This window comes from Prosopis cineraria, unplaced genomic scaffold (assembly GCF_029017545.1).
Source record: "Prosopis cineraria cultivar Desert tree isolate PC_DT_omini unplaced genomic scaffold, ASM2901754v1 PC8, whole genome shotgun sequence".
Lineage (NCBI taxonomy): Eukaryota > Viridiplantae > Streptophyta > Magnoliopsida > Fabales > Fabaceae > Prosopis > Prosopis cineraria.
The window spans coordinates 5,024,778-5,052,770 of record NW_026555339.1 but is presented as its reverse complement, the minus strand read 5'-3'; the positions used below and the strand labels follow the sequence as shown (position 1 = coordinate 5,052,770).

General features: G+C 34.0%; 4 protein-coding genes across 9 annotated transcripts; 3 read left to right on the top strand and 1 right to left on the bottom strand.

Annotated features, from left to right (window-relative positions):
* Window positions 1-3,310, top strand: LOC129317184 (pyruvate decarboxylase 1-like). Of its 2 annotated transcripts, none has more exons than XM_054961547.1 (6): window positions 1-866; window positions 1,508-1,671; window positions 1,765-2,415; window positions 2,492-2,621; window positions 2,841-3,029; window positions 3,123-3,310. In XM_054961547.1, exons 1-6 carry the CDS (start codon window positions 351-353, stop codon window positions 3,291-3,293), a joined length of 1,821 nt encoding a protein of 606 aa, XP_054817522.1. In that variant the 5' UTR covers window positions 1-350; the 3' UTR covers window positions 3,294-3,310. The 2 variants fall into 2 exon arrangements, with proteins under 2 accessions (XP_054817522.1, XP_054817523.1); XM_054961548.1 differs by having other exon boundaries at window positions 3-866; window positions 2,504-2,621.
* LOC129317185 (uncharacterized) lies at window positions 2,256-4,704 on the bottom strand. 3 transcript variants are annotated; one of them, XM_054961552.1, is made up of 4 exons: window positions 4,565-4,704; window positions 4,398-4,454; window positions 3,615-3,720; window positions 2,256-2,392 (listed from the first exon to the last, which is right to left on the bottom strand). In XM_054961552.1, the coding sequence occupies exons 1-4, from the start codon at window positions 4,661-4,663 to the stop codon at window positions 2,379-2,381; spliced, it is 276 nt and encodes a 91-aa protein (XP_054817527.1). In that variant the 5' UTR covers window positions 4,664-4,704; the 3' UTR covers window positions 2,256-2,378. The 3 variants fall into 3 exon arrangements, with proteins under 3 accessions (XP_054817527.1, XP_054817524.1, XP_054817525.1); XM_054961549.1 differs by lacking the exon at window positions 2,256-2,392 and having other exon boundaries at window positions 2,838-3,720; XM_054961550.1 differs by lacking the exon at window positions 2,256-2,392 and having other exon boundaries at window positions 2,838-3,720; window positions 4,543-4,689.
* Window positions 4,705-6,773: 2,069 nt separating this feature from the next.
* On the top strand, window positions 6,774-11,496 carry LOC129318837 (protein CHUP1, chloroplastic). 2 transcript variants are annotated; one of them, XM_054963808.1, is made up of 5 exons: window positions 6,774-7,435; window positions 7,603-7,919; window positions 8,023-8,134; window positions 10,138-10,269; window positions 11,243-11,496. In XM_054963808.1, exons 1-5 carry the CDS (start codon window positions 6,848-6,850, stop codon window positions 11,333-11,335), a joined length of 1,242 nt encoding a protein of 413 aa, XP_054819783.1. In that variant the 5' UTR covers window positions 6,774-6,847; the 3' UTR covers window positions 11,336-11,496. The 2 variants fall into 2 exon arrangements, with proteins under 2 accessions (XP_054819783.1, XP_054819784.1); XM_054963809.1 differs by having other exon boundaries at window positions 6,777-7,435; window positions 11,252-11,496.
* Window positions 11,497-12,856: 1,360 nt separating this feature from the next.
* On the top strand, window positions 12,857-24,230 carry LOC129318224 (6-phosphofructo-2-kinase/fructose-2,6-bisphosphatase-like). Of its 2 annotated transcripts, none has more exons than XM_054962872.1 (23): window positions 12,857-13,342; window positions 13,488-13,551; window positions 13,943-14,247; window positions 15,261-15,443; window positions 15,978-16,187; window positions 16,320-16,415; window positions 16,635-16,733; window positions 16,842-16,871; window positions 17,302-17,355; window positions 18,098-18,151; window positions 18,233-18,310; window positions 18,400-18,491; window positions 18,568-18,625; window positions 18,704-18,778; window positions 19,613-19,660; window positions 20,474-20,571; window positions 21,095-21,170; window positions 22,878-22,940; window positions 23,050-23,141; window positions 23,298-23,366; window positions 23,457-23,520; window positions 23,620-23,685; window positions 23,900-24,230. In XM_054962872.1, exons 1-23 carry the CDS (start codon window positions 13,151-13,153, stop codon window positions 23,975-23,977), a joined length of 2,244 nt encoding a protein of 747 aa, XP_054818847.1. In that variant the 5' UTR covers window positions 12,857-13,150; the 3' UTR covers window positions 23,978-24,230. The 2 variants fall into 2 exon arrangements, with proteins under 2 accessions (XP_054818847.1, XP_054818846.1); XM_054962871.1 differs by having other exon boundaries at window positions 12,858-13,342; window positions 15,261-15,449.
* Window positions 24,231-27,993: the final 3,763 nt, after the last annotated feature.

Here is a 27,993-nt window from a genome sequence, read left to right as displayed (position 1 = left end):
ACAAAAATGGAACCCATAATTTTATTCATGGTCGTGGGAGATCTTCTCGTCGCCACCATGGTTGACACGTTCTTTTCTTTCTAACGGTATCAGGCAAAAAAGAACTTGGCATGGATTGAAAGTTCCCTTCTTTTTAGCATAGCATCTCGCCTTCAAGACTGTGGTTCATTGCCATGTCTATGATGTTGTTGGGAACGAGTCTTTTTCCTTGTTTCACGCCTTTCTCCTTCTTTTGTTCACTCTCGCTTCATGTCTACGAGATCTTCTTCCCCCCACTTCCTCATTCTTCATCAATCACCATCATCTTCCTCCTCTGCAATATTCGTCTCTTCGTCATCACATAGTCCACCATGATCGGTTCTCTTGACGCAACCAAACCCAACAACAACAATGTGGGTTCCGTTCCCGCCAACGGCTCTGCTACCATCCAAGAAGCTCCCTCTCCTCCTGTTTCAGTAGCCTCCGATGCCACTCTAGGTCGCTTCATTGCTCGTCGCCTCGTCCAAATCGGCGTTAGTGATGTGTTCTCCGTGCCCGGTGACTTCAATCTCACGCTTCTCGATCACCTTATTGCTGAACCGGGGCTCACCAACATTGGATGCTGCAACGAGCTCAATGCTGGGTATGCTGCCGATGGGTATGCCAGGTCTCGTGGGGTCGGAGCTTGTGTCGTGACCTTCACTGTGGGTGGGCTTAGCGTGTTGAACGCCATCGCCGGGGCTTACAGTGAGAACCTTCCAGTCATATGCATTGTTGGGGGTCCGAATACCAATGATTATGGAGTTAATAGAATTCTCCATCACACTATCGGATTGCCTGATTTCAGCCAAGAACTCAGATGCTTCCAAACTGTGACATGCTTTCAGGTAAATTGCTAATTTATTTTTGTTTGCACCTTGCTATTTCATTAGTTGTCACTGAGACCAACTGTGTTACTTGTTGTCACATAATTAAGTATTGGATCATAATTTGAAGGAATGCGTGCTGCTGATTGTACACTAATGATCACCTCATCACAAAAAGCTTCATGGGATACATTTAAACTCAATAGAGTTGTTTCTCAATAAAATAACATGATTGCGAACAAATATCTTTAATAACACAGTTTTGGAGACAGAATTCTTATCTTGATACTGAAGCATTTTCTTGTGATATATTAGAGATTGATCTATTGTGATTTTCTAGATGAAATTCATTTTTCCCTATACTGGTTGATAACTATATTTCTACTTGAAATGGAGATGAAGTTTTCAGACCAGTGAATTTCCATAAAATAAAACATGTAAAGCTTGCATTGAAATCTTTTGATGTATTTCTATTTCCTCTTCCTCTGATATTGCTTTTTCCAAACTGGAGCAACATGATTTGCCTGTACCCTTCCACCTTAATTTTATTTCTTCAATGAACAACCAAATTTTTAGGTCTTTTGAATGTGGTGTATTGAATTCTTGATTGCAAAAGCCTTCCAGGTTAATTCTTACAATGTGGTTTGAAACACTGTTTTCAGGCTGTGGTGAACAATTTGGAAGATGCTCATGAACTGATTGATAGAGCAATTTCTACCGCTTTAAGAGAAAGCAAGCCTGTCTACATTAGCGTTAGCTGTAACTTGCCTGGAATCCCACATCCAACTTTTAGCAGAGAACCTATTCCATTTGCTCTGTCTCCCAGGTAAGTTCCTTCTTTGCTCTTCTCTTGAGGAACTCAAGTCTTTAGAAGAAATAATGCAAAAGGCACTAAGGTTTCATTCATATGCAAATACAGATCGAGCAACAAGATGGGGCTTGATGCAGCTGTTGATGCAGCAGCAGCATTCCTGAACAAAATGGTGAAGCCAGTCATTGTGGGAGGGCCAAAACTCCGAGTGGCAAAAGCGTGTGAGGCCTTTGTTCAATTGGCTGATGCTTGTGGCTATCCAATTGCTTCAATGCCATCAGCAAAAGGACTAGTTCCAGAGACCCATCCTCACTTCATAGGGACTTACTGGGGAGCTGTGAGCACTGCCTTTTGTGCTGAGATAGTTGAATCAGCTGATGCGTACTTATTTGTTGGACCAATCTTCAATGACTACAGCTCTGTAGGATACTCTCTACTTCTTAAGAAGGAGAAGGCAGTCATTGTACAACCTGATCGTGTTGTAGTCTCTAATGGCCCTGCTTTTGGTTGTGTACTGATGAAGGACTTTCTCGAGGCATTAGCGAAAAAGTTGAACAAGAACGAGACCGCTTATGAAAACTACACCAGAATCTATGTCCCAGATGGGCAACCTCCCAAATCTGAACCTACTGAGCCCCTACGAGTTAATATTCTTTTCCAGCACATCCAGAAGATGCTTTCTGCTGACACTGCCGTGATTGCTGAGACTGGAGATTCCTGGTTTAATTGTCAGAAACTGAAATTACCAAAAGGATGTGGGTAAGTAAGCCTTGAGTGTTCATGCATGCATGGGCTTTTATTGAATTAGTTGAGTGTAATAGAAAAGGAAAATAAGTTGGTATTGCAGGTATGAATTCCAGATGCAGTATGGCTCAATTGGGTGGTCTGTTGGGGCAACACTAGGATATGCACAAGCTGTACCTAACAAACGTGTGATTTCTTGCATTGGTGATGGGAGTTTTCAGGTCATTGTTCTCACCTCTAAGGCTGAAAATTAGAGATTGGAAGCAATTTTGCGATATTGATTACCCTAATGCTAAATAATCTCTATGCAGTCCAACTCGGAGGTTAAAAATGAAAAAGTTGGAGCTTTAATTTTGTTATATAAGCTTCTGTGATTGTCACTGTCAAGTGACCATTTTCTTGATTGTTTCCAAGGCTCTTATAAGGATTTTGACCGGCAGGTGACTGCACAAGATGTATCAACAATGATACGGAATAATCAAAAGCCCATCATCTTTCTAATAAACAATGGCGGATACACTATAGAAGTTGAAATCCATGATGGCCCTTATAATGTGATCAAGAACTGGAATTATACAGGCTTAGTGGATGCAATCCACAATGGTGAAGGAAATTGCTGGACACAAAAGGTTAATTTGCTACAAGGGTTCAGTGTTTTAAATTGAATGGTAAATTTGAAGTCACTATTAAGAAAAGTGAATGAATATATGGTTTTGTAACAGGCCAGGAATGAACAGGAGCTGATCGGAGCAATTGAAACAGCGATGGGTGATAAGAAAGATTGCTTGTGCTTCATTGAAGTTATTGTTCACAAGGATGATACCAGTAAAGAACTTCTTGAGTGGGGCTCAAGGGTGTGTGCCGCAAATAGCCGCCCTCCAAATCCTCAATAGAGAAAAAACCATATAGTCAGAGGCAGAACAAGCAATAGCATGCTTCTGGCTTTTGCAGTTCCACAGAACAAGTTTTTGTTATGACAGGCCCACCAAAAAGTTGAGCACTTGAGTCTTATATTCACCAAATTTTTAGTTAGCTGAGTATTTTTGCAATTTTTGTTTCTCAACATAAAAATATGGAGTTTTGTGCTCCTAGATATGTCTACAATTTAAAAATGCAGCCTGTTTGCCTTGAGCCTTTCTCTTCAAACAAATTTGTATTCTCACGATCTATTAAGTCTTTCAAGGCCAAAAAATAATTGTATTGGGGATCCCCACCTAAATGGGTCAATATGCTAAGGATCCCCAGATGGACGTCACATGCAGAAGTCACATGGTAGGCTGAAAGCTCGACGTGTGTGATAGCTGCTTGGCTAGCAATATCCTGTCATAGAATTTAACGTTAGTTAAAAAAAAAATAGATACGGCAATGATAAAACGAAACTTTCTCTTTTTTTCAATGGAAATAAGATCTATTAATAATCAACAACAAAACTGTACAAGAAACCAAAAACCGGGTCACCACATTTCGCAATCTACCCTCCCTCATGATGGGGTGGGTTGGTAGTAAAAAAGTGCCAAAAGAATTAGAGCTAAGTAATCCTAATCTAAAGACATCATTGACAAGAGGAATATGGAGATTACAAGAAAAATTCAAAGAAACATGCTAGTATGAGTATCTAAAAAGAAACTGTCTAATTTCCAAAATAATACCTTGCAGTGGATAATCACACGAATACTCCCTACTAATGAGATTATAACTGTCTGCATAAGAAAGATCAATCTTAACCCTTCTATAAATTTCATTCGAAAACCTGTAGAGTCCTTCATAAACCGTTCTCAGAATAGTTACTTTGAGAACAGCAGCGCAAAATTTTAATCTGTCTGCAATTTTTTGTTCAGCTACTTTTAATCTCACACAGTCATCTTCGCAAGCATAATTACTATCTTTGGCTAACAATTCCCATCATAAAGAGAAAGAAGAACAAAGCACTTTTCTATTCTGTACAGCTCTAAATAAGACGGTTCTAGGTTTACTCCTTCGATTACTCTCTCCCTTACCAAACATGAAGTTACATCTTGACGTCTAGATATTCTAGCAAGCGTCCTCCAGTGCACCTGTGTTTGAAGATTACCCAAATTTGAACTCAAATTCCAGCTAAGCTTCGTGCAAAAAAATAAATAAATTGATAAGTGAAAGTCTAACAGTAGTGTTGCAAGTATCTGACCAGCAAATCGCCATCATCCATCCACAAAAGAACTACACCGCTGCTCCAACCGCACAATAAATGCCCATAACTGTACATTGATAATCTCGAATTTTCCATGAGGCTCAGATGGCTTCCCTGCTTTTTAGGTCATGCTGTCCCTATTTCTGGAAGTTTATTTGATTATTTTATCTTTAAATATAACAAAGTGTTATGATATTTTTAATTAATTAAATAACTTTATTGTTATTTTAAAAAAATAGAAATATTAATTGCATATTTTATTTATCACCGTCATAATATTAACTGATAATATTAAGGATCAAATTGAAAAATTTTTATAATTTAATGTGATTTTAATTAAATAATAAATTTTTATTAATATGTAAAATTTAATTAAAAATATTTTACGTTTTTACAGAGGATATTAGTTTAAAAAAACAGGATTCCTAATCACTCCAGGACTTTTTTTCAATAAAGTATCCCTGCAACCCTTCTTTTCTGATTTGGCTACATTGAAAAGAAAAAAAGAAAAATAAAGGATAGATTTGCAACCGACTTCCTTCAAGACCCAAAAAAAAAAAACTAACATCGCCGCCTCACACGTTAATTTTGAAAGCATGTGCACAGCCTATGACACTTTAAAGCACAATCCTGATAGAGAAAGGAGGAATTCATACAAGTACAATTGTTGAGATGAATACCACTATCTAGTACTAAGACATAGGGTATGAACACTTGCTTGAGTAAAGCTCCAGCTGGGTACCTCAACGTGCAATGCTCTAATGCTCTATGCTACCGACGCTATGTCTCTTCCTGCAGGTTCTCTCTCTCTTTTTCCTTCTTCTTTTGTTTCTTTTTCATTATTTATTACGGGTGATACGAAGGGAATATCTTTGCCAAAAGTAGCACCGGAAGCCAATTAGCAGACCAAGAGTTGCATTTAGAACAGGCGGATTTAATCAAGAAAACAGTGAAGAAAAATAAAAGGGTGACAGCTTCACTGATCAATGAGTCCTTTCTAGTTTCTAAGCTAGGAAAAATTAACACGTACTAAATATAATAATAACAAACATCACGATGTAGTAAAATTTAAGATATTAATGTGAAAGGTTTTTTCAGGTTTAATATATAATACGAGTGCCTTGCATGTTCTTAAATGAGTTGCGAAGCTTAGGCTCAACCCAACCACCACTCAACCAATATCTCCACCTGTATTCTTGATCACTCTCTTATACCTGTCTTTGCAGTGATCGCATGCCTATACTAAGTCTTTGCTGAGCTGAGTAACAATCGTTACTTTTTTTGGGTTTCTGAAGGGGAAGGATTTGAAGCCTGTGCAAAAGAGTAAGAAGGAAAAAAGGGGTGAAAATGAAAGAAACATCATGCATTGAAAAAAAAAAATATGGAATTTTCAAAGTGAACTCATCTGGTGTGCTGTTGTAATCATCACCTTTACTTTTTTTTTTTTTTTTTGTGTTAAAACTTCACCCTCCGGACTCCTGAGCCCCACTACGGTAACATTTCCTACCTTCCTTTGTCCTTTCCCTCTCGTTGCTTCGCAAGCAAAAAGAAGAAAAAACGCCACCCCTGGAAGAAGGACGGTGATTTTTTCAAAAGTTGAAACGCGACCATCACAATGAAACCTAGAATGACCCAGATTCCCAACTCTCCCCATTTCAAAGGATGCACTTGGACAACCCTGATTTGCAAAGAATATAGTTCCTTGCAAGGAGGTTAGAATTTTGTTATCAGTTCGGTACGAACTTCTGCTTTTGCCACGATTCAAACATGTAAGTTAAAAAGATGACTCCAACCCCGGGTATTTAACATATTGCAGACTAATGATGTGCGAGTTATCAAACATCATTAGTCTTTTTTCCATTAATTCTCAAGAGGAAAGAAATTGCAGAACATTGAGAAATAATTATGAAGCAATGTAAATTTGACCAATGAATTTAAGGCTGCACCTAACTCGGCACTCTAAGGACAGCCATCACATAGTAGTAACTGACCGGAAGTCCAAGTAATCTCTCATCTAGAAAACAAAAAAGATTCACTACAAAGGCATCATAATGAATCATGAATTCTCATGGCAAAATGAAAAAAATGGAAATTATGAAATGTCCAAAGCACCCTTATCAATGCCAACGAACTAGCCATGTCCAAAAGGTCATTGCGACCATCTTCCAGGGGCAATGCTGCAGGGAACACCTTTGAATGTACCAACCTTCCTTCAAAAGAAAGACGAAATATAAAAGGAGTAAAGATCAATTCCAGAGCTACGTTCAGTCCAAAAAAAAAATGACTAAGGAAGAGACTGAATCTCAGATGAAGAAAAACCTTGAAGCTCAAATGGCGAGGAATGAGATGCTGGAGAAGGAAAACCAAGAACTCAGACAAGAAGTGAATCGTTTGAAGACACAGATAGCTTCACTCAAAGCACACAACATCGAGAGAAAGAGCATACTCTGGAAGAAGATACAGAACTCCATGGATGGCAATAATAATTCGGATGCGAGTCATGAGAATGAGATTTTGCCTACGAAGCATCCAGATTTGTCGGAATCAGCACCCAAAAAGGAATTTAGAGCAGTAAAAGTGCCCGTTCCTCCTCCAAAGCCAGCTTCTACCACTCTCACTTCCAGCAAGGATGAGAAGGTGATGAACGGGTCGGCGATAATGGCACCGCCGCCCCCTCCGGCACCACCAAAATCGTTGCTTGGCTTGAAAGCGGTGCGTCGCGTGCCGGAAGTGATTGAATTGTATCGTTCCCTGACAAGAAAGGACGCAAATATGGAGAACAGGGGAAATCCCAATGGCGTCATGGCAGTTGCGTTTACCAGAAACATGATTGAGGAAATTGAAAACCGCTCAACTTTTCTCTCAGCAGTAAGTTACATCCACACTAGTTGTGTCGAAATAGAGTTTATTGGATAGGATTAGCATCTCACATTCGGTTTTACACGTATATATTTGCGTTCGTACTTTTTATCATATGTATATGCATCGACAAACGTGAGAAGCTTTTCATTGATAGAAAGTACAATGATGGACAGATAAAATCAGATGTTCAGAAGCAAGGAGAATTCGTCAATTTCTTGATAAAAGAAGTAGAGTCAGCGTCATTCGCGGGCATTAGCGAGGTAGAGAGGTTTGTGAAGTGGCTGGACGGAGAATTATCATCGTTGGTGGACGAACGATCGGTGTTGAAGCATTTTCCCCAGTGGCCAGAGAAGAAAGCAGACGCACTTCGGGAAGCTGCTTGTAGCTACCGAGATCTGAAAAGCCTGGCATCAGAGGTATCGTCGTTCGAGGACAATCCAAGAGAGGCGGTGGGGCAGGCGTTGAAGAGGATGCAAGCACTGCAAGACAGGCGAGCAAGTACAGAATTAATTAGAATGTTAAGCAGAATTGGTAAGCGTGTGTGAAATGCGGGAGATTAATCGCCAGATTTGCTTGTGATTGTGAATGCGCAGATTGGAGAGAAGCGTGAGCAGTGTGGAGAGGACGAGGGAGAGTACTTGTAAGCGGTACAGAAATTTTCACATTCCTTGGGAATGGATGTTGGACACAGGCCTTATCGGTCAGGTATGTGTGTGTCCCTCTGCTTCATTGTTTAACACTGCAAACAATTGTTAAAACATAGCCCAATCACACCAGAGTTAGCATAACTCTGCTGTATTTTCTTTTCAAGCGTGATATAACGATAGGTTGTCGATGTGAATATCAAAGATAGCCTCTTTTTTTTTTTTAACAAAATAATATCAAAGTTAGATTTAATAATTAACACACACACATAATAAAGAAAAAAAACCTATGGCTTATGTTTTGAGATTTTAAAATTAAGACTGTCGTCTCATTACTCTTGGCCTGTTTCTCTCCTATCCTCATCTCATTTATCTGTGATATTCCATTCCTAACCATTACTCATTTTGTTGATGCATTTTGGAAACATAGGAACGTAAATCATTACTCATGCTTCACTCATTTTCATATGATTGTATGATAATTGATGTGAGATTTAATTATATGATTGAATATTATTTTATTATATACTCCATCTCGTAAAAAAATAAGTCATTTTTAATAAAATCTCACCTTTATAAAATAATTATTTATTTTTAAACTAATATTATTTTTTTATATATATACCCCTATTTAAGAGGGTGTTTTTCTCTAAAATAAATATAAAGTAATTTATTTATTAGGAATACTATTAAAAAAAGATAATACTTATATCTTGAAATATTAAAAATACTTTATATTTTTTAATAGAACGAGTAAATAATATGATATAGTTAGAAAATTCAAAATTTTTCATATAATCAAGTGCATGACACCTTGTATACCTTTTGATTCTTATATTTTATTCATATTTTGCTATAAGTTTTTGTATTTTTTTTTTTTTGTGTTTTGGGTCTTTATACTTTCATTCTTTAGTATTCTAGATTTTTTAATGAACAAAGTGTAGGGACTTTGAACAAATATAAAATATCAAAAAAAAAGTGCAGGAACTCAAAGCACAAAAAAAAAAGTATAGGGACCCATAATAAAATATGAGTAAAGACCAAAAGATATGTTTTTTCAAAGTTCAACCACTGCCACATGGAAAACCTTTTACTAAGCTATGATTATGGGATGACTAACATCTTAAACAACTTGTATGTAATTAAATTTAGATATGAGTCTTCCTTTTCTTAAATTCTCCAAGCAAAACATTATAAATTTATAAGCTTTTTTTTTGCCAATATAAGCTTTTAATTAAAATATAGCAAATGTGTAATGTAATATTATTTAAGTGTATAATTACGTAGTATTATAGTATTATTCAAAAACCATCTATTTACGATATTTTGATTAGAAATAATCTGATAGTAAAAATACATCAAAAGATATGTAAACTTTGTCCTCTTTTTTGTACGGTTATTGGTCATATATCTAGTTGACGTTCCAAAATGTATCTTCCATGACTTTTTGTTTGTTTGTCATGAAAGATAACATTGCCCAACATGCTTATGACAAGTGAGATATACACTTCAATTATATCTCAAGAGACTTGAATTTTAATTTGGACCCATGTAAATTTGTCTTGTACCATCCATGTCCATATCAGACTTGATGATTCTAAACTTGGATTAAAAGGCAGGCTTGTAATAGAAAAAACAGCCACAGTTGACAAAGTGATGCAGATTTAATGTAGCCCAAATGTACAGGAAAATCATCATTTCAATGAGATGTACCTTTCTTCTTCTTTTTTTCTTTTGGCAACAATGACATGCATTTCTTGTGTACGTTTTAATTTTTCAAGAATATAAATAATGTCCTCTTAATCAGGTCGGAGGGAGGGGAAACAAGTAGAAGCCACAGCTCTTCAAGTTTTTGAAATTTTGCTTAGTAATATATAAATATATATACTTTTGACCTTCCTAGATTTATAAAAATTTGATAGTATATATGATTTTTAATCTCAACCTTCTTATGGCTATAAATCTTGAGTTCATCTCTATTCTTAACACCAATCAAAACCACAAAAATGGGAAATTTAAAATAAGAAATTGAACATGAATTATATATATTGAGTGGTAATGCAGATGAAGGTGAGCTCATTGAGGGTGGCAAAGGAATGCATGAAACGGGTGACAAAGGAATTGGTGTATAGCGAAGCCTTGCAGGAAGACAACCTGCTGCTTCAAGGGGTCAAGTTTGCCTTCAGAGTGCATCAGGTAGGCCCCACCCTAAGCTTAATTTTCCTTTAAACGAAGTCTACGGGAAAAAAAAAAAATTGTTAAGAGAAAGTTAGTCATCAGATTTGATCACGTTTATATCCTACTTGTTAGTACTCAATACTAAATGATTAAGAAAATAGTTTCTATACATTAGTCTCTTAAGGGATTTTAGCCGCTTTTTCACTTATTTCAATAGAAAAGAAAAAAGCATTTTTCTTTTTGAAATGAAGTTTAGGCCCAAATTCTCGCCCATGTAACTTGGTTTCAGTTTTGCTTTGGCCTCTTGAGACCAGGGTCGCTCTCTTTTTTTTCTTCTCTTTTCCTCCACTTCCCCTATTCCCATCATTCAAATTTTTTTATTAAATAATTTTTTTAAATAAAAAAAATTAATAAATAATGGGGATAAGAGAAATGAAGAGAAATAAAAAAAAAGTGAAGAGACCCTACTTCCGAGCCTCTTAGGGTGAAAAATCCTTGATAGAGGAGACCCCTTTCGTGCTTTGGCAAAATTACTTAATAAGCAAGTACCTTTATCAATATTATAATATTATGTCTGATAGAAGTACTCGTGGCATAGGGGAAAAAAATAGAAGTACTTTTTATGATAAAGTTAACTAAAAGGACATGTATTAGGATCTAAGAGGAAAGTAAAAAAAAAAAAAATTATGGCGATTAATAATCTCCAGGTGGGGGGAATTTTTGTCTCAAATCTTTTTTGCATATATTTCGAGTGCGTTTGAAATCGTGTTAGGGTAGAGTTAAAATCATGTTTTGGTACAAGCAACCTCTAAGTTATTTATACCAAAACCATATTCTGACCTTGCCAACATGAATTCAAACATGCACTTGTCTTATGATAATGTTGTCATGTTTTAGTACTTGTGAAGGAATGAATTCAAAGTCAAAAAGCTTAGCAATATAGTAAATGGAGTTTGTCTTTTCAAGTGTCGTCCAACTAACGAGTCACCAGATGAATCAGTTTGCAGGTGGGTTTGATGCAGAGGCGACACAAGTATTTCGGGAACTGAAGAAGATTGCAACCGCTAGTAATACCAAATTATAGCAAACACCTTATCCAATAGCCCGCGCTTGTTTGCGTGTCTTGAATTCTCCTCTCACAAATACTGTTTGATGCTCACCCATCATCACCAAAACTTGCAAACAGCGATATTTGTATATGATTCACTATTTATATTTATGAAACTTCACTCTTGTTTTGCGTCACACATAGCCCATGTATGACATTATAAGCAAAATCCTCATTCCAATTATTCAAGTGCATATACAAGAACACAGCTATTGTGTGCATGTTTAGATACTTAAAATAATCAATTTTAAAAATCAAAATCATAGTTTTATAAAAATGTATTCAAACACTTCAATGATATATCAAAATTAATTATGAATCTATAGCTATGATTTTTTTTTTAAATCCAAATGCTCCTCTGAACATATTTATATGATTGATCATGGTAATTTACTAATGTATTTATTTATTGAGAAAATTAATCATTTAATTCTTATAATTTGACTCATTATAACTTAGTCTTTACAATTTAACTTAATTATAAATCAGTCTCTAAACTTTGTTTATTATAATTTAGTTCCTAAAGTTTTAACTTTTTAAATATTAGTTTCTATATTTTAAAATAAAATTATAAAAATTAAAAATATTTTAAATTTTTAATATTTATAAAAATTAAAAGGGTTTAATAATTTAAAATATTAATAATAAATTTTAAAATATTTTAATCTTTAATTTTACTTTTTTAAAATATAAGAACAAATATTTAGGAGGTTAAAATTTTAAAGACTAAATTATATGAGTCAAAGTTTAGGAATTGATTTACAATTTAGTCAAAACTTCAAAAACTGCATTTTAATGAATCAAAGTTTAGGAACTAAATTATAACTAAGTCAAAATTATAAAAATTAAATGGTTAATTGTTTCTTTATTTTTTAAGATACCGTGCATGAAGTAACATTAAGGAATACCGACTTGATTTGGAGGATGATGATCATTCATTCGTTTATTGCGATGAATTTGTTAAAAGATTTCTCTCATTTTCCTGCCAAATGTGCATGGAGTGGAGATAATATTATATAATTTATAATTTCAAAATCTGTGTTGATACATTCATTAAATAATTTGATGTCCGTGTAATGATGACTAAAGGAGTAAGATGATGCATGTTCCTTGATTTATGAAACAAAAGTAGTTCATGTATGTGTATTTATGAACATGAAGTGTGGCACAGAATATTCAAGCACTTTATCAAATAAATAAAATATACATGTATCTTTTCCTGTTCAATGGATAGATGACTAAATGTTCTTTCTCATGGATAATGAAAAAGTGATATAGACAAAGTCCTTACTAATTAATTAAGTGTAAATAAATAACTTTGTGAAATACGAACAAACCAATAATCGCATACTAATATGGCAATGGCATTTACTGGAATTCTCATCAAAACAATAAAAAGAGAAGTCAATGAAGAAGCACACGTATCTATTATCTTAACAATTCTCTGATCTAATGCTTAAATCTCTTTTAAGCATATGAACTCAACTCACTAGTGCCGTCTGTCTCTCTCACGGTCACCCGTTCCTTCCCGTTCTCTATTTTGCCTGCTGATGGCAAATACCGATAATGCCAAAAAGATTCACACCAGATAAAGTTGTATGTATCGTTTTGTCTCCCACTCTCGATTCTGGCCTTCTGGGTCTCACGCCTTTCCGTCTCACTCTTTCTCTCTTTATCCATATCCTCAAAGAATAACACCTCAATTATTCGATTGCTGGTGTAGCTTCTTCTCTGCTTTTATCTTTTGCTGCAATACTTTAGTAAGTTTCCGAGGCTGAGTGTGGGTGGAGAATGGGGACGGGTACGTCGAAGGGTACGGATGGTGGATCCCATGGCAGCGAAGAAGACCGGGATAACCTTGAGCAAGCGGGTAAACAGCTCTATGTTTCACTTAAGATGGAGAATCGCAAGCTTACAGGGGATCTTGTCCCTCATATCTATGGCTCTGTCCCACTTGTGGGCTCCTGGGATCCTTCAAAAGCTGTAATTTTGCTTTAACCCCATTTTTGAATATGTTTTGCTGAATGCTGAATGTTAATTTGCGGACTACTGATTTGTTTGGTATGATTCCGCCATTCCGGGTCAATCCCATTCCTAATTGTTTTGGTCTCTTTGGTGCCAATATTAGCTTCCTATGGAGCGGGAGTCTGCATCAATGTGGGAGTTGAGTTTTGTTGTTCCTCCAAATCATGGTATGGTTACTTCTTTAACCTCTCTCTCTCTCTCTTCCTCTTGTTTGCTCCGCTTTTAAGTTGTAACCATGTCTCTTGCTTTGTTCATTTTAAAGTTAAATACTCTAGTGCCTTTATCGCTTCCTGTTGTTTCGTCTTCTCAAAATGAGATTCGGACAGTTGCAATATAAGCAAACTCCATAAACAATGCATATTTTCTGAAGCTTTCGGGCTTAACGAAATATAGTTAGCAATTCAAAGTTCTCTAAGCAGAGTCAGATAGTATGATGGCCTGAATTGTTACATAATAATAACTGGTTTCTGTTTTTGCTATTGTCATGTTCATTACGGCTTCATTAATGACTTGTGCCTTTTTGAAACTAACGTCTTAATATTGTTGGGAATATTTCAGAAACTTTAGATTTCAAATTCCTTTTGATGCCTAAGCACAGCAATACGCCTTGTTTTGTTGAGGAGGGTGCAAATCGCCTGCTAATTAGGGGAGCACTGCAGGAGGATGCCCGACAGCCCAGGCTTGCTTTATTCAGGCTTGATGATGATGAAATTCTGGAGTATCAAGTATTTGTTAAAGCAGACTGGGTTTCTCCCTTTGATCTTGCAGCTAGTTGGAGGGCTTATCAGGAGAACTTCCGTCCTTCAGCTGCAAGGGGCATTCCTGATGTCAGCATAAATTCAGTGCCACCATCAGGCAGTGAGGTAAACCTCAATAACTTTGGCACTCTTTTGGCAAGTCACTATATTATCTTTGTTGAAAAAAACAATTTGTGGCAAAAAATTTCCTTTTTTGTTGAACTCTGACACTTATTGACTTGGATCTGGACATGACTCATGGTACTTCGCAGCTTTACTTTTACTTCTGTCTGCTTGTGAGTTAAGCTACCTTGTGTGAACGTGCAGTGACTTGTACAAACTTAAATGGACTCATTTGTACTAATTGCTATACAGGCCACTTTGTATGTGTAATTTAAAGAAATTTTGCTAATTAGGTTTCTGAATTGTCTTTTAGTTAAACTAAATAGTAAGCCTCATGCAAAGCACAAAGTTTAAGATGGGCTGTATTGCTCATGACTTACGAATAATCATCCGTCAAGTTTTATTTTCAAATTTGTTTTAGCACTCACTCTCTCTCTCTCTCTATCTTTTTTGCTAAACTCTCTGTCCTGATATCTCTTTCATCTTAAGCTTCATGTTCCAATCAGAAATCATGTATTATTCCTGTCAACATTTTCACCTGCAATCTAAAAATTGAAATTTTTTTGGCTATGGGCATTATGAGTATGAATGCAATTCATTTCTCCTATTATTATTATTATCATCATTATTATTATTATTTTTGCATAATCTGTTTAGGAGATTTCTCTTTAGTGCCTACAAATTTTAGATTTTAGATTTAGTTATCTATATGAAGGTGTAGTTTGCTCTATAGCAATTTTCTAGTTTGTAAGAGGAACTTTTATTGTGCCTGTAAAATGCTATATCATTGATGGTCGGATGATAAGTCTAGTAAATTACAAGAATCAATTTTGTTACAATTTGTCTCTTGTACGATACCTTATCACCTGACAAGTGTCATGCTTTCATATTTGGCCTTCAATCCCCCCCCAACCTCAATAGTTCTCTCTTATTTCTTTTGCAAAGCTATGGTTAATATATCCAGATTCTAGAAAACCTTGCTAAGGATTTTTTTCTTTATTTTTTTTTTCCTTCAGAGTGGCTCTTCTGTGGGTTTGGAACTTGACCTTGAAAAATATGTTGTCCCAGCTCCCTCAACTTCTGCAGCTTTGTTATATGCAGCTAACATGACCGAGAACCCCAGGTCATTAAGTGGCTGGTCTGGAAGCAGTACATATTCCATCAGCGATGGTGGTGTTACTATCAAGCGACCTGCAACTGTAAAGGTTTACCTTCAAAGTCACATTGAAAATTTATAATTTTACTTCATACAAGGTGAAGAAGTTCTTCACAATGTATTGGGGCAAGGATAATTAATTAATATGAAATCTTACCGGTCTAAAGACAACATATTGTCTTTAATGTAACGTCCTCTGTGTGCTTATTTGCATTTTGCCAGATTTTTCCCAATCTTTTATTTTTGTTTTAATATGACTCTGTTAGTGTATTTATGTTACAGAGTTAGTAGAAAGTAGATTCTAGTCTTCAACATATCAGATCAGACAATTTTTTTGCACCTAAGTGTGACTAGCTTGTGTATGCTGGATTTCATAATGGATTAAGTTGGCTGTTTTTCTTTTCTTTTTTCTCTGTTAATTAATAAGAAGCTTTGATAACCAACAAATACCTGTATGCAAAATATATTTAGAAAATGCTCACTTCTTGAAAGATAAACACTAAAGTATGCTACTGGGTTATATTGACTCTTGATGCTGCTATGTATTACACCTGATAGGTTATGTTGTTCCAACTAGGAGATGGAGGTTATTATCCCAGAGCCATCTAAGGTGTATCAAGGTTCTGGAATGGTTGAATCTAAGATTGTGGGAACATTTTCACCTGTGCAAAAGCAAGAGGGTCAAAGAGGACTTCTTGTTGATAGGGGTGTTGGATCTCCTAGACTTGTAAAATCATCTACTTCTAGTATTTTTGCCACTGAACTTAATTCAGATACTGGAACCAAGGTTTGTATTAATGAATTCTATTTGTTATTTCTTGTTCAAATTTAGTGTCACTGCAATAACTTATCTTGTGCCTGTTGTGGTTGGATTGTTTATAAATATTTGCTTTTCCCCTCTTGATTGTTTTATACATAGAATTCAATTCCAGCAGCTGCTGGAGCTGTTGCAGCTGCAGCTGTGGCCGATCAGATGTTGGGTCCCAAGGAGGATAGGCATTTGGCAATTATTTTGGTAATGTTCTAGGATGAGTGATTATTATGACTCCCAAATTGTAATACTTTTAGTAACATTCATTTCTTTTGTTTTCTCCTTGAAGTGGGAGTTTGTTTTGAATTTGAAAATACCTTGCAAAATTGTCACTTTCTTTTTTCCAATTTTAAATATAGTCGTCTTTTTGAGCAACACATATATGCAAAAATGATTTATTCTGACCAGATTTTGTTACTTTAGGTGGGTTTGCCTGCTCGAGGTAAAACTTTTACTGCTGCTAAACTTACAAGATATCTCCGTTGGTTAGGCCATGATACCAAACACTTCAATGTTGGGAAGGTTATTTATATTCTTGACTAGACTACTCTTTGTGAATGGTAGTCTTAAACCTAAAAGGAATCATGTCAAGAATTAAAGTTAATGCACTTCTACTTTTGATTGCTGCAGTATCGTCGTCTTAAGCATGGGACAAATCAGGTAAAGATAATCAGATATCAAGTTTGATTTATTTTTGTTTTCTGAATTATTTTCTTAATATCTATAGAATGGTTTATGCCCTATCCGTTCTTATGAAAAACTAATTTCTAAATCCTATCTGTTGTAATGGCATGTTTTCAATGTATCATGCAATTATCATGCGGCACATTTAGTCATGCAAAACAATTATCCTTGTCACACTTTTCAGCCTACACAGCATCCTATTTTTTATTTTTAAAATTAGGAGGTTATTATATCCTCCTCTCTCATTAGATTTTCTCCTCTCTTTTTCTCTAATAAAATTTCTTCTATCTAAACAAAGATTGGGATATGGTTTCTTGTCTAAAGCTTAATTTTTTTTCCTTGAATCATGATATTACAGTATTTAGTTGTTTCTGTTGGGTGATTGTCATTTGATGTCTTTGCGCAGTCTGCTGATTTCTTTCGAGCTGACAATCCTGAAGGCATAGAGGCGCGCAATGAGGTAACTTGGGGTCACTGATGCATGTATCAGGTCAATTGAATATAATGCGGATCAGAATCTGTGATATAGATGCAAGTCATAGGTGTTATTCTAGGTTGATTTATGAGTTATGATTGTGCTAATGAGGTTTGTGTATTTATTTATTTATTAACATTATTTATTTCCTAAAACACATCATTTAATGAAGTTTCTTTTAATTTGTATAGTCTGCACTAATTAACAGTGTTAAAATTAGTTCATGACTAAATGAACTGTATTCATTGATGAGGTGAATATGGACAGACAATCATTCATTTGAGAATCTCGTATTCCTTCAAGACGAACTTCTTAATCATAACCAGGCATTACTAGAGTTTTAATTGATTTCATCGTTTTGTCTGAATGACTTGAGCAATTCATAAGCACTTGATTCCAAACTTCTACGAAAATGGAATAGCAGACTGTAGGCATGGGCGTCTCATCGACAATGACAACACTTTGGTGGTTTGGCTTATGGTCAAGGCATAATGATATAACCCAAAATGACTTTACAATGTCGACTATAGAATGCAGTGCTATGTTGACCATGAAAACAGAACTAAATATCCGAAAGGAAAATTAATATTGCTGGCATTAACATTTTATGACAGTAACTAAATTTAATGCTACTTCTGATATATGGTTTCTCATGAATAATTATTGTATGTTAATTCTATTTTTACCCCTTTTTTGTGCATAGTTCTAATTTATCACGTGCCACTAGGTAGCAGCATTGGCATTTGAAGATATGATATCTTGGATGCATGAAGGTGGACAAGTAAGTTCAGTCTTGTTAGATATTTTCTCTAATTTTATGTCTCCATTCGTGTTCTTTCACATCAGTTTAATTCAATTTTAGGTTGGGATATTTGATGCTACCAACAGTACTAAGAAACGAAGAAATATGCTGATGAAACTGGCTGAAGGAAGATGCAAGGTAGTAGTCATGAACGACTTTGTTAAGTATATAATATGAAACTGAGATAGTTAATTTTGAATCTTTTTATTCATGTGTTTTGCTTGCAGATTATCTTTCTGGAAACAATATGCAATGATGTTAACATAATTGAAAGGAATATACTTCTGAAAATTCAGCAAAGTCCTGACTATGCAGAAGAGTAATGTTTCCTTTAGAACCAGTGACATATTATCTTGATAGCAATTCTCCTGACTACAAACAATTTCCTTTTGCAGACCGGATTTTGAGGCTGGGTTGCAAGACTTCAAAAATCGCCTTGCCAATTATGAGAAGGCTAGTCTTTCAGTTGCACTTGTAGTGATTGTTGTTGACAAGGTTTCACCTTAAGTAATGTTGATTTTATATTACCAGGTTTATGAGCCTGTAGAAGAAGGATCTTACATAAAAATGATCGATATGGTCAGTGGACAAGGTGGGCAAATACAAGTAAGTTTAGTCTTTATTTGTTAGGATTTATGTTGGGTCACTAAAGTTTATGATAGACTCTGCTACTTAAACCAGATATAATGCATGGATCATCAAAAACCCAAAAATATGGATATGATACATTGGTATAGCAAAAAACTGGATCTTAACTATGGTATCTACTGAAGCTGAAAGTTTAAATCTGCTTGCAATAACTTTGGAAACTTGGTGTTCACTGTATGTCCAAACTTTTGCCTCTGACTTGGAGAGTCAATTTGATGCCAAACTAATGGAAGACCGTAAAAAGAATAGAGAAAAGGGATAGAGGAGGAGGGAGAACTAAGACAATTTTATTAACAAATTGATTAGAAAACTACCTTAACCTTATTACTGTAGGCTTTATATGTAGTCCAAAAGGTAGCATTTTAAATGCAAGGTAATATGGAAATCTAAAGTTTTAGCTATTAACTGCTCTGAAGTACATATTTATCGAGATTCAGGCACTAAGTAGTCAAGATCAAATGATAGACCTCTTAAGAACATATTGACTTGGAAGTTGAAGTGTTATATATGTGTACTTGTGTGTAAACTCTAATTCTATGAATAGAGTTTCACCACTTGTAATGTGGTTGAAAGGTTGGCCAAAATCTTGCATCCCCATATACATTGTTATAAGATCTGTCACATATTCTCTGACATTCATCAACAATGTCAAGAGCAAATTTCCTTATATGGAAAAGTTTCTTCAGGTAGTTTGTTGCTCTGACATTCATTTGAGTGTTTCCTTCAGTTATTTTCAACCGATTTAGACATTTTGATCTACCTTGATTTTTTATATGTCTATCTTTTGGTTAGGTGAACAATATCAGTGGATACCTTCCTGGGCGCATTGTTTTCTTCTTGGTAAGTTTCTCTAAAGACTGGTAAATAAGTGCATATTTTTTATTCACTGGAAATACTTGGTAAAATAGATTTATCTCCTGATCAGTCCTAAATTAAATAACCCCAATGCTTTGCTTACTCACGTGCTCATGCACGGCCAAAACTGGAAGTTAATCAATATAATGTGATACAGGATTGACAAAATTGGTGGAAATGAAACTATCTCCCCAATATCCCGTGTGTACACTAAAGTGAACTTAATATCCCAAATGTGAACTTAATCATGTGAGAATGCAGCCTTGGGGGAGGGTATTGAACTTACCTCACAAGCACTTCACTTAAATAGAAACTCCAAATAATTGAACTTGAATTTTAAATTTTGAATCTGCTCAATCTGAAAGAATGTGATCGATGTACGCTAAGTCATCATTTATTAACCATTGTTAGATTATGATTCTTAACTCACTGGACTTGATTAAATTGCATCTGTTTAAATGTACTTCCTATAACTTTGTTGCCAGGATTGCTAATTCATAAAGTTATAAGGGTTTATGATTCCTATTAATACTGATCCAGTATCATAATAAATAACCATGCTTTTTGTTGTATTTACTTTTATGCAATGACTTTTTCTTTTCTGGCTAATAGCTGATTAATGATAGCTTTCCATGTCAAAAAAGGTTAATGATAGCTGAAAACGATCATATATTAAGAAACTAATATCTTTGAAGTTAAACTTTAACTTCTTATCACTTGTAAGTTTCTTTGGAACAACTTATATTCTGTTCTAATTCATATTCATATTCTTGCTGGCTATCAACCTCAATTTTTCAGGTAAACACACATCTTACACCGCGTCCAATATTACTTACTAGGCATGGAGAAAGTCAGGATAATGTAAGAGGCAGAATTGGGGGAGATTCTGCATTAAGGTACATATTCGTTTCAATAACTATCATCTTTTTATTTTTTTAAATTTAATAGTGTCTTTCTCTTAAAAATAGGTCTTGTTACATTCTAGTTGATTACAATTCTGAGGTCAATTAGTGTCTTTATCCAAGCATTTGTTAAGTCTTTGGGGCTCATTGACTTAACAGGACCCATAAATTCCTTTGAGTTTTATTATTTGGAACACATTCCCTAAAGGCTTACCGGGATAACTGGATAAGTCCCGCCCTTGCACATATTTTCTTGGACTTTTGGATGGGATCATATGTTCCTTTTAACGGCCAGCCGATTTATGTTGTTGACTGGCACTCTTGTTTCTTGCATTATTAAATTGGTTTATTTTTTCGTAACTTCTGCATGTTTGAGTTGTTCCCCTTTTGCATATAAGCTCTTTGAGATTATGTTCTTTACTGCCTTGTATATCTATTTTCTGTCATATCTATTCTCTTGGCAAGCATTGCTGTCAATTTGTGTTTGACTAGTACCAAAAATGCACTGTTTCAACAGTGAAGCTGGAGAACTTTACTCAAAGAAGCTTGCCAACTTTGTAGAAAAACGACTCAAATCAGAGAGAGCTGCTTCTGTAAGCTTCTCCAGTTATATATTTTTATTTTCTGCTTAAGAAAATGAGTTGTTTTTGCTGCTGAAGCTGCATATCTCTTGTACATTGTTCGGCAATCTTCTCATGTAGATAATAAATGTTATCAATCACTTGATCGGGGAAAAAATTGGTAAACAATATAGGGCAAAACAGAATAAGTTAAATGTGTGCAGTGATTAACGTAGTTCTGACAGCATCTCCTTTTTTACCCTTATTGATGAGGCTAGCATAAAGCTATAAGAGAGTTAACAATACAGACCAAAAGATCTAGTTCAAGCGGGACAAACCCCCAACTTTGTCAATCAAAATCAGGTTTTCACAGCCACGAGTGACACCATCTAATAAAGTAAATTCATCTAAACAATCCTGGGCCATTTTGGCTAAAAAATCCGCACACAAGTTGGCATCACGGGATGTATGTAGAATCCTGTAATCATTATGAGCAATTATGATCTCGTGTACCTCTGATATGATTTCCACAAATGGATGATCAACACTTATTCCTCTATAACAGCATCTCTATTTTAGATATTAAGGGTGTGTTTGGTTCAAGGCGAGGGAGGGGAGGGGAGGGATTTTTAATGATCTTTTGTTTGGTTTGGGAGGGGAGGGAAGGAGAGGTAATAACTAATTTATTATTATATCCCTATACATTAGTTTAAATTTTTTTAATTATTCTTTATAGAAAATAATTTTACACCTCAATTTAAGTTGTATGATTTTTTAAAAATTCACTCTCATCCTATCATATTGTCAATATGTGAATAAAAAAAAATTAAATGAATAATTATAATGATTACAATTTTTTATTAAAAAAACAATTCCCTTAAATATATAATAAAATATGGTGAACTGTAATTTTTTTAAAAAATTCTAATGAGGTCGGTCGAAGCACAATATGATATGATAGTTATAGGTATACTTAGAATATTAAAAAATAGATAAAGGCAAAATAGTCAAAAAAAAAAAAAAATTAGCTCCCCTCCAATAAACCCTGATTTGGAGGGGATCAATATGAGGGGAGGGAAGGGGTGATTTTGGCTACCCTCCCCTCCAAAATTTCTTAACCAAATGAGGGGAGAGGAGCATAACCCCTCCCCACCCCTCCAAAACCCCCTAATTAAACACACTCTAAAAGTTCTTTCCTTGGGAGAAGGGCTGGTTGGATTTCCAAACTTCATTGACTTCACTGATGGCGTTGGAAAACCTGTTGTCTTCTTAACTGTAAGAATCAGTAATGCTTAAAGTAGTGATCCATCATCTGGAAGTTGAGTTGTTTGGGATGTTCAGGCGGCTGTATTGATGGGAAGGTTTCCTTAAATTCAGACACAAGTTCCTTTTTATTTAAAGTTGAAGATTAATGTTGATAAATTGATAATTAAGATAATGTTGAGATTCAATGTGGAAAGAGAGGTAAGATTTTTATCCAAGTTCGAAATTAAAAAAATAGATCCATGACAAAGGTGGATGACACAGGCGAGCAAGAAATGAAACAAATTATTTAAATTAACATTTTCTTCATAACTTGCAGATCTGCCATAAAAATGACAGACTTCTCTTGTAGGCTTCTGCTGAATTTAAATCAATTTAATTCTGATCTTATTCTCATATCAGCTGAGCTTATGTGCAAACATATGAAGAGATATTGAAATAATGAATGACTTGAGATGTTTGCAACTGGTGTTCTAGATATGGACTAGTACGCTGCAGCGATCAATTCTGACAGCAAGTCCAATTGGTGGACATCCCAAGGTCAGTTTCATCCTTAAGTTCAGGGCTGCATGCAATCATGTCCTTTGTTGGATTTGATGGACTAAGCAATGGTGTTTCACTATTCCCCCACTTTCTATCTCCATTTTAGATACAATGGCGGGCTCTTGATGAGATAAATGTCGGGGTCTGTGATGGAATGACATATGAAGAAATCAAGAAGAACATGCCAGATGAGTATGAGTACGTTGCAGATATGCAATCATTCTCTCTCTCTCCCTCCCTCCCTCCCTCCCACTCATGGATATGTCCATGGTGGGACTTGTGTGTGAGCATAATAGCAATGTCCAACCAGATGTCCCATAGTTGTATTCTTAAATTCTGATTTTTTTCTTGCAGATCTCGTGATAAGGACAAGCTTAGGTATCGATATCCTCGTGGGGAATCTTACTTGGATGTCATCCAAAGGTCAATGCATAGTGTCTTCTATGTTATTTTTGCGCCTGACTACAACTTGTTTGGTATAAAGAAGTTGAAACAATTATAATAATACTGCAGGCTAGAACCTGTACTTATTGAACTCGAGCGACAAAGAGCACCTGTCGTCGTGATATCTCACCAGGTTGTATGAGTGGCACCAAGCCTGTGCTTCTCTTATATCAGAGCCGCCATGGTTGCCTAGTTATATAATCTCTGAACTCTTATGTTTTTCCCATTGCAGGCAGTTCTGAGGGCATTATATGCTTATTTTGCTGACAGGCCTCTGAAAGAAATTCCACATATTGAGGTAATTGTCAGATTCATAGTAAATAAGTACTGTTTTGTTCTCAATAGATGAATGCATATTAAGTGGGCTGAAAATTCCTTCACTGCTGTACTGGAATATGTTTTAGGCTGTTTGTGTGAGACTCATGGTTTCAATTTGAAGAACATTGGCATTAGTTTCGATGAAATCTTGCAACTGCAAAAGATGTCTAACACAGGAATTTGCTCATGTCCAGGTGCCCCTTCATACGATCATAGAGATACAAATGGGCGTTACTGGAGTACAAGAGAAACGATACAAACTAATGGACTAAAAATGGACAGATTACATGCAGTTCTCTTGCTGATGCTGGGACATTGAGAACCAATTCTCCATTCTTTCAGATTTCAATTTGTTTGGAAAAATGAAATATTTCCTATAAATTCATCACCATATTGACAATAAGAACTTGTTATTTTTCTCTTCATTAATGATGAAGTCTTTCCTGGAGGCTTTAGGTTTTAGCCCCAAATGTAATTTGAACTTCTTGCTGAAGGAGTAAGATGAATGAGGCCATTCCTTTTAAATTGTAATATCAAATGAAAAGGTAAAAAGAAATAAAGAAATTGGTAACATATATCACTTGAGCACCGATCATGAGACTATATTCAATGCAACAGGTGGGGGATTTGAAAGTACATTTGGAGCCGTATTGCTTGAAACTGGAGTAATCTCATAATCCAATACATTTTTTTTTAGTTGTTTAAGACTTGGTATTCTAGCGGAAAAGGAATTAAAAAATGTAATCTGACGATAAAACGTATTGATTCTTGTTTTTATTAGCATAAGTTTTACGTAACTTTGTCCACACGCATTACCCTGTTCATAGCATTGCTGCATTAAATAAACTTATGTTTTTGTTGGCTTTTTTTTCATTTTTTTTTTTCAAATGTTGAACAAAAAATTACCTCTTTCATTTGGAAAGAAGCTTTCATGTCACTCTACTACGAGAACGTTTATTCATCATACGATTTATTTTATTTCATTCGATGAAAAGAAAACCTAAAATTTCATAACAGGATACACACAGAAATGAGGTAAATAGTTAGATCAGATGAGGAGGATACATATATATACTCATCTAGTGATAGTTTTAGTCTTATTTAGTAGATAGATATTGTATTTGTTTTGTTTTCATTTATAAGACACCTTAATAAATTTATCTTTGTCCTTGTACTCCTATTAAATGCCTGAAAAGGTTATTAAATACTATAATATTTTATGTTTCAAGTAAATATATTTGATAGTGGTAAAGTTAAAAATATATTAAATTTTTTTAATATGATAAAACATGTTGAAAGCTATTTATAAGGTATTTCCAACATATTTCACCAGAATTAAAAAAAAATTAAACTTGTTAAATTTATATAAAAATTTAATAATTTTTTAACTTTATCCCTATTAAATATATATACTTTAGCAACATATTTTCTATTTACAATATTCAATGGAGGCCAAATAAAAAAATTTATAATAAAAATTTAATAAAATAACTTATAAATAATACTTAATTTTTTTTTCTTTATACCCTATAAATAGAAGCTGAGTGAGTATATACACAACTGAATGCCTAATAATGGATTCCACAGATTCAAGTGTGAAGAGATGGAGGCTGTATGGGCAACAAACAGAATCATGAGCTTCTGCTTGACTGCTGCTCTTCACATTGGGACCCCTCCCGCATTATCTTCTTCCAACGCCTATGGTTTCCGTTGCTTCCCCCTTTCGCCCTCCAATAACCCTCACAATATATCTATACCAAAATTTCACTAAAATAAATGCATTCTTTATACTCTCCCCATTTCAAATTATAACACATCTTTAAAGGTATTTTATTATCTTAAAATATAAAATAATTTTTAAAAAATTAAATTTTTATTAATGCTATTTTTTCAATATTATCCCTCATGTGGAGAAAATCAAAATGATATTATAATACTCCCTCCGTCCCTACATATAAGATAATTTTAACCAAATCACATAAACCAATAAAAATTGATTATCTTATTAAAAGCAGAGAAACATTCTAATTTTGTCGCTAATTATTATAAATTAAAAAGGAATATATATTTTTAAAATAAATTAATAAGAATACTTCTCTTTTTTTATTTTTCATTTAATAAGAATGTAATAGTTTTTTTTTTAGCCAATAAGAATGTAATGGTTCATTTATTAAAAAATATGCTAACAACCTCTTATATAAAGATAAAAAAATTATAAAAAATCTCTTATATATAAAAATAAAAGAAGTAAATGTGTAGTGGCATTTTTTAAAATTTATAGTTTTGTTTAAAAATAAGCTTGTAAAGTATCATTATTAAACTTTATTAATATGCATAATTTCATTTCAAATTATTTTACAATTTAGGACGGACATATTCTCTCTCTTATCAAATAAACAATTCACACAACTTAAAAACATTAGTTAAGTATAATAGTTATATTTAAAATTAAAATTTTTTAACTAAATTATCCTTGTAATTAATAAAATAATTTTGTCCAATAAAAATAAACATTAACTTTATGAGAAATAATTTAAAAATATAATAATTTTTTTTAAAATTTGTAATTTTATTTTTTTATTATTAGATGCACAGGTAATAAAAAAATGAGTATAGCTTATTATAATTTTTTTTTTTACTAAAAATGCAGCTTATTATAAATTTTATTTTCTTGTTGGTATTTTATATTGATAAATTTTACGAGTGGTCATGTCTTTCCTAGATCGACTCTATCCGTGAAAATTGACCCTACCTCATAACACACAGTGATGCAAGTATGACAGGTAATGTGTACTAATAATAAGTTTGGCTTTGGATTCTAATGGTGATTATTTTAAGGTAAAGTGGAGAGAATTTCTTCGAGAATCTGGTTGCATGCATGAACGGCGTTTCCAAGAAGAAACAAATAGGGTGATCACGGATCTAACCCGTACTTGATACAAAGATTAATTATCAGAGTCAGAGTCGTCGTTCCCTTGAAATCATAACATCTGTCAGTTACACGCACACACACTCACACACACTCTCCTGGTGGCTATTATAAGACGCAATCAACTATACAAGAGTGTAGAAAATAAGTATGATTGATCGTAGTTTATTTTATCAAAATAGCCAGTCATCTAATTAGATATATTTTAAATTTTATATATTTTTATTTTTATTTTTAATCATTAGATGTGTGGCTCTTTATTTTTAATATTTTATAAAGTACCTTATAATAAGGATTAGTGAGAATATATATATGTATCACTAGAAATAGAAATTTTTTTTATTTACCTGTAAGAAATAGAGATTGAATTAAAAATAATTATGAGTCTCCCCTCTCGTATTAATTTTAGTGGAGGGTAAAATTAAAAATCCACATTTTTTATAAGTAAGGTATTAACTACCACACGTTAAACTTCATAAAATTAACTAAGTGTCTATTTGAATTTCAGTTGAGTATAATAGATTATAAAAATAATTAATTAAGTGATAAATTTTAATCATAATTAATTATGTTATAACACAATCTGTTTAGATACTGTTTTTTTAAAATTAATTTTAATAAAATTAAAAATATTTAAATAATTTATTTAGAATTAATTTTAACTGTATGGCTGTATAAATTATCATAATTTTTTAATTTTATTAAATTTTGTGTTTTTTGTATAATTTTTTCTTGAGCCTTTCTTATAATTTTTTTATATTTGTTAGATAATTTGAACGCAAAAGCTGAGTCTAAGAGTTTTGAAAAAAATAGTTTTTTTTGGTAAAAATTGATTTTCTGGACGAATGAGTGTTTGGATAGTTTTGGCAAAAATCAAATTTTTGCTTCAAACAATCAATTAAAACGCTATCCAAACAGGCTGTAACTTTATCTCGTAATTACGACTGAAAAGCGTGTATTTTCTCAAATTAACTTCAGTGCCTTAGTTACAAGTTACAAAACTCTGAAAAATAAATTGCACGTATACTTCCTTAAAAGACACAACTTTCTATAAATTTTATATAGATATTAATACTGATGTTCAATTTTTAAAATTATTAAATATATTTTTTATTGTATACATGTATCTTCTTATTAAAATTAATTTTATTTGAGACACGCTCATTATATGAGCATATTTGTTAATAGAGATTTGAATTTTAATTCATTATATTATACAAAATTAGCTCTTTTTATTAAATTTAGAAAAAATTAATCTTTTAGTCCTCCAACTTTTAAATCACTTGTAACTCAGTTCCTCAACTATGACTCACTGTGACTCAGTCCCTCAACTATAACTCGCCTATGACTCAGTCCCTC